Here is a 6201-nt window from a genome sequence, read left to right on the forward strand (position 1 = left end):
GTCACAATGCAAAGCAATCTCTTCATATTTACATTACCCTTCACCCAAAAAGCAGCCTTATTATATCTAATATACTGCATCATAATGGATATTATCACGCCATAAGATCAATTCACTGTCTAACTTTAGTGCCTCTGTATTTCCTGGCCTGCAGAGAAGCCAGCGCAGCCGTTGACAAGAACTGTCACAGTTTTCATGTTGGTGGTGATGAACTAAAGTACAATAGGAACGTGGACCACCTTTTTATTTATGATGTCTAAACCCAAAACATTTAACTGAATCTTATTTCTTTACCGTTTTCATGACACAGTTAGTGGATTTAAATAAAGTATTTAAATCATAAGTCGAAGAAAACAAAAAAAATCTGTTAAAAAAGTGTTATCATTGAAATGTGCTAAGTTTCGGGGGGGGTTATATTTATTTTGTTTTATATTTGTGGCTTATTCTTCCTCATAACTTTACTCATGACGTTTTAAAACAGACAAAGTTTAGTGTCAAGCAGCATAAAAAGTATCTCCAATTGAATGTAGAGGCAGTTGCTCTTTCCACCACTGTCTGTCACGAAGGAAAAAATACAGCACAGAATAGAAGAACCACTGATAAAGGTGCTCATCCTGCCCTCTAGTGGTGGAAGGAGTCAAACACAGGTTTTCTATAAGCCATGACGTAAGACTGTATTGGAACCAGAGGCCTGGTGAAATTATTTTATTTCAGAATCAGCTTTATTGGCCATGTATGCCTACATATACAAGGAATTTGACTCAAAGCAGAACAAGGTTAATTTACCTATGTACAAGTATGAAATATATATATATATGAAATCACTACATTCACAACATTTCACTACTTTCTAACTCCCAGGATCTTGATTCTTCACGTTCATCAGTTTGTTCGGATAGTACTGACAAATGCAGAGCCCTGGAGCAGCCAAAGAAAAGAAGGAGATATGACACTAATATATAAACTTAATATATGAAAATAAGACATAAATAAATGTAATCTACATATATTGCTGGCTCATCATCACAAGGCCAACATACGAAGACAAGGAACCTCTCACACTCACATTCATACCTACAATCAATTTAGAGTGTCCAATTAACCTAAACCCAATCTGCAATGAGGTACCCAGAGAAAACCCACACAGACATGAGAAGAACATGCAAATGCCACACAGAAAGTCCTATATACAGTATATATATACACATACACCCTGCATCTGGCATCTTGCATTCAAACTTTCCATGCAGTTCATGTTTTACCCGAGGGAGAGGAACAGCAGCAGCAGCAGAGCAGTTAAACAGGCCATGTGGAGCGGTGACAAAGGGAGGAGGTGGTGGTGGGGAGGAGGAGGAACGTCAGGCGCAGGGAGTAACCGGCCTCCTGGGAGAAGAGACAGGTCGAATATCTCCTGCAGCTCTGTATGGCCTGCCACAACCTGGGGGGTCACTAGAGAGACAGAGAGAGAGAGAGAGAGAGAGAGAGAGAGAGAGAGAGAGAGAGAGAGAGAGAGAGAGAGATGATGAGAGGAGGGGATGAGGGGATGATTGGAACTCACATTAAGTAAGATGTAAAAAATGATGGTGAAGGGTTTTGGGAGGATGCAATGTAATATAAAAACTGTGTTTACTGTAAAGAAAAAGTTGAATGAAGCCTAACAACGTATTAAATGAATGTTGTAGAGAAAGAAGGGAACCGATAAGAAAGAAAGTGCATCCTTCATGCAGCAGAGTGCAGGAAGCATTTGCACTAATACCGAATACGAAGATACATGTGTACTTACACTCATGCACAGATGCTATTCTGCATGAAAAGGCATAAATACACATCCACTCATTAATATATCTGCACAGATCGATTTCTCTATGTTTTTACTTTATGTAGCACAATTTAAATCATTTTTGTCTAGATTTTAACAGTATTTCTCCTCAGGTATTAAATGAGCTGTGTTTTTGCTTCTCCTTAGTCTCCAGTGTTTTATAATTACTTAAGAAGACGTCATAGAGAATACATTCATCTATTTCTATGTGTTATCTCCGGAAACATTAGACCAGAACTCAAGTTAAATCTGTACCCACAGAAAACATTATTTCACCAACCAAAAATGATTTGACCATTAAACATGATCAAAATATATGGATGAGAATTGAATTGTTTCTTCCACACTCTTCTCAAACACTTAAATGATGACGAAAAAAATCTTTCATAAAATATATTTACTCCCGGTTTCACTTTTGCTGCATCTGAGCAGATTTTCATCTGAAGTACGAATGAGTGGTTTTGTGTCTCAGCTCAAATGAAACTCCCAGTGGTAAATATCCATCACAATATATTAATTATTTTCCCCTGAAAGTGGAGCATCTTGTTACCTGCGATATAGAAGTACAGTCTCACTATGGAGCGCCGGCCTGAGTAGATCTCACACAGGTAGCTGCCTTGATGATGCAACTTTGTAGACGGGATGGAATAAAGCCTGTCCACCCCTACAGTCACTTCCTTAAACTGATCCACTCGCTGCGTTCTCACCTGCAGGAAGAAACACCTCAGGTCTACATGCAGGGGTCGCAGATGGCAGATTTAATATGACTAGAAAAACGTTGATTTCTCAGAGATTAATTCAGGGATCATGTTTCGGGGACTGATATTTATAAGTGTGCGGATCCAAATAAAAAAAATTGGAACTAGTGGATATAAAGGTTCAGTGTGTATGATTTAGGTGAGAGGTATCTATTGGCAGAATTTGAATATAAAATAATCCTAGTGATGTTTTCACTTTCGTGTTTCATCTAAATTGTACAAGTTGTTGTTTTCTTTACCATAGAATGTGTCCTTTATATATAAATACCTAATATTTACATCGGGAGTGGTTCCTCTCTACGGAGGCCGCCATGTTTTTTTTTACAGTAGCCCAAACTGGACAAACTAAACACCTTTTGAGTTTTTATGAAAACTGAAGGCTACCACAGGTTCCCTTTCATGTTTGTAAGGGGAGGGTGAGGTGAGGGGTATTCAGCTGCAACATGCAACGTCACCACTGGATGTCACTAGATTCTACACACTGAACCTTTAAATGTGATTTCATAAAAGGGCTGTTGGGCCTTAGTGGACATATGAGCTCGACTGAGTGCCATTCTAGTTCACCATGTGCATACCTCTTCTGCAAACCTCCAGATTACCTGGATGTCGTTTGGTAGGTGAAACGGCACGTCACACCTCATTCGGCTCCTGCTGTTCTCCATTACTTTAATTTCTTTAACTGAAATAAACACAGCCACCCACACAGTCAGAAACACACACACACACACAGTCGCACACACGCAGATAACATTCACAGGGGGGCAGCTCTTGCGCTCTGAGTCCTCCTTAATGATAATACTTAAGCCCGGTCTCTGAGGAGTGGAGTAAAAGTGATGATATGCAACACAGTGGCTGTGCTGCACGGGGTTGATACGAACACCGTCATGTGTGGGAGTCAACTGTCACCTTGCATAAAGAAGCCAAGGACTTAAAGAGTACCTTGGGGGCTCTATGCAAAAGATACATTATAATGTGTGAAAATAAAACCTTGCCTCAGTCTTTTTTTCAAATCCTGACTTTCCGCTAAGAGCATTTCAAGGATCAGAAGAGGAGCATTTAAATGATCAAGAGCGAACACTTATAAAGGTGAAAATATCGTTATGTAAGGATGTGTCAAGTCTGGATTAGCACACCCTCTTTTCCCACTTGAAAATTGCGATGTAACAGTATCTGTAATCCAATGTGTTGGACAGATTATTACCAATACTCACCAGGACAGTCGAGAGGGAATTCACAGGAGTCATACTGGCAGGTAACACAGTTGTACACTGCACCTTCACTCTGGAAACCTGGAGAAGGCATTCAACCTATATTGTAAGGCTGATGCATGGATTAATATACAAGACCTTGTTTGTGTTAACAGAAATAATGATTTTGAACAGACAAAGAAAAGAATAAAGGCACTGACCACATGGAGGGAAACATCCAGAGACTGTGAAAGGAATGAAAGACAGTTAAAACGTTTTATTTTGATCAGACGACTGATGCAAACATCTGTTCAGCCTGACTGCTCCTCAGTAGTTTTCACAGTTCTTGAAAGGCTGTAACTACTTTATTACAGAGTGAGTACAGGGATCAGATGGAGCTGTAATGACCTAATCCAGGCCTCCCTATAGATGAAAAGATGGAGGAGATGGGAAGAGACCATGTCTCACCTCTAGGCAGTTTGGAGGCAGCTGCGATGAAATTGTCTGCCGCTGTCTGAAACCTTTTCTCATACACTGTGTCTGATAGATGGAAAGGAGGAGGAGGAGGAGAAGGAGGAGGAGGAGGAAGAAGAAAGAAATATTTGGTTCAACACATCCTGGTGAATTGTGTGCTTCAGGGCATCATTTTGAAATCTCTCATTTCTACCTTCCCTCCGTTTCTGACCTCACTTAACAATTCCGACGCTTTAAAGACTCATTTATTTGCAGTTATGTGTGGATCAGAGCAGCAGATTAGTTACCGTCGTTCAGCTTGAGGTCGAATTCCTCAACCATGGGCAGAATCTCTGCATCCAAAAGTTCCTTCAGCCGTTTGTCATAACCTTTACCTGCAAGAGGGACACACATCACACACAGTATAACCCAACTGCCATCACTAATTGTCTAGAGCTGCATGGTTTGCTCATTTTATTGTAAGATAATTTGCCTCACCGACTCTGCCAGCCTCCAACACCCTCTCATTGTTGTTGAATATACGGTCCAGCTTCCTGAAGCAGGCGTCAATGTTTCTAATGTTGTACTCTGTCAGAATGTGACCCCAGCAGAGACGAAGACTCTCCTGCACATCAGCGAAGCACTGATAGCAGCTCAGAGAGGTGCCGAACAGCAAGCTAACACACACGAGCCGCAGAGCAGAGGGGCACATTTTCTAATGCAAGTATCCCACTAAACAAAGGTGTGTGTGTAAACAGTATATATTTAACCCTTTGATACACAAGCTATGCAAACCCCTTCTAATGCAGATCATGGGTCAAACATGAACCGTATTCATTTCCTGTGGTATTTCAGGCATGGTTGGGTGTTCTTTTATAGCTTATTCTTCCTTCTTCATTTGGGATCAAGGCTTCTTTGATGACTTTGAAGACTCATCTTCTATATCATCAAAGGAGCCTTCTCCATTTAGGAGAGCTGGATTCCAAGACACATCCACAACTCAAGCTTGATCCTGTGTAGAACATAGTAGGTCCTCAGCATCAGAAATTTCAGACTCAGAATCAAGACCAAGTTTGCCTCCTCATTTTCCTCTTTCGGTTCTTCATACAGCATCTTTATGACCAACCTTAAGTCTGAAATGATTGCGACCAGCCATACTAACACTCTTTATCAAATGCATATCAATCAGTCTATTAAGTATATACTGTTATATTTGGAGTTTTATTTTGTTGATCTAGCTATGGTTAGCTAGCCAGAAGAGAAGCTAGCTAGCTAACAGCTAGTTAGCATTGTATATATTTCTTTCTCACTGGTAATGGATTGTAAAATAAGACTTACATGCATCAGATGTGCAAAAGCAGCTGTGTGAAATGTATGGCAGGTGTTCTGTAGTGAATACATACTGTATGGGTCATTTTGACCCATGTGTGTAAAAGTGATTTAGAAATACAAAACATAGATTTGTTTATAAAGTAAGAAAGGAAAATGGAAAATAATGATTTGTGGTAATCAAAAACAAGATATTTAACGTATACTTAGAATATTAAATAATAAAATACATTTATTTCAAAAATATAGCAAAGAAACACTCATGCATGAAATAACACAGGAAATGAATACGGATGTACACAGATTCTTATTCAAAAAGTAACATAGGAAACATTTAAATAAGGATTTGTGATAGTCAAAAACAAGTTAATTGGGGAATACCTGAAATACTGAATGATGAAATTGATTCACTGCAAAGAAATAGAAAAAAAACTGAGTCGAGTCACTTTTGACCCATGTTGTGTATCAAAGGGTTAAATCCTGGTCTCATTGTGACAGAAGTTCGAAGGATTTGTGTTCCAGGATCTTACAAAATAAAGCCTTGAATCTGAATTTTGTGTGCATGTCACATGTTATTAAATGTAAGGTTGTGAAATAATTTTTTTCAACATGCTTGGGTTTAAGGGGAGAGCATCAGACTCCCCTCTACACTTCC

At 39.5% G+C, this 6201-nt stretch overlaps 1 protein-coding gene across 1 annotated transcript; it reads right to left on the reverse strand.

Moving 5' to 3' along the window:
* Positions 1-1258: 1258 nt before the first annotated feature.
* On the reverse strand, positions 1259-4929 carry spaca6 (sperm acrosome associated 6). The gene is made up of 8 exons (XM_035163627.2): positions 4716-4929; positions 4526-4612; positions 4233-4304; positions 3986-4009; positions 3789-3866; positions 3153-3256; positions 2370-2526; positions 1259-1449 (listed from the first exon to the last, which is right to left on the reverse strand). The coding sequence occupies exons 1-8, from the start codon at positions 4927-4929 to the stop codon at positions 1259-1261; spliced, it is 927 nt and encodes a 308-aa protein (XP_035019518.2).
* Positions 4930-6201: the final 1272 nt, after the last annotated feature.

The sequence above is a fragment of the Hippoglossus stenolepis genome, chromosome 8 (genome assembly GCF_022539355.2).
Source record: "Hippoglossus stenolepis isolate QCI-W04-F060 chromosome 8, HSTE1.2, whole genome shotgun sequence".
NCBI classification, from domain to species: Eukaryota; Metazoa; Chordata; class Actinopteri; order Pleuronectiformes; family Pleuronectidae; genus Hippoglossus; species Hippoglossus stenolepis.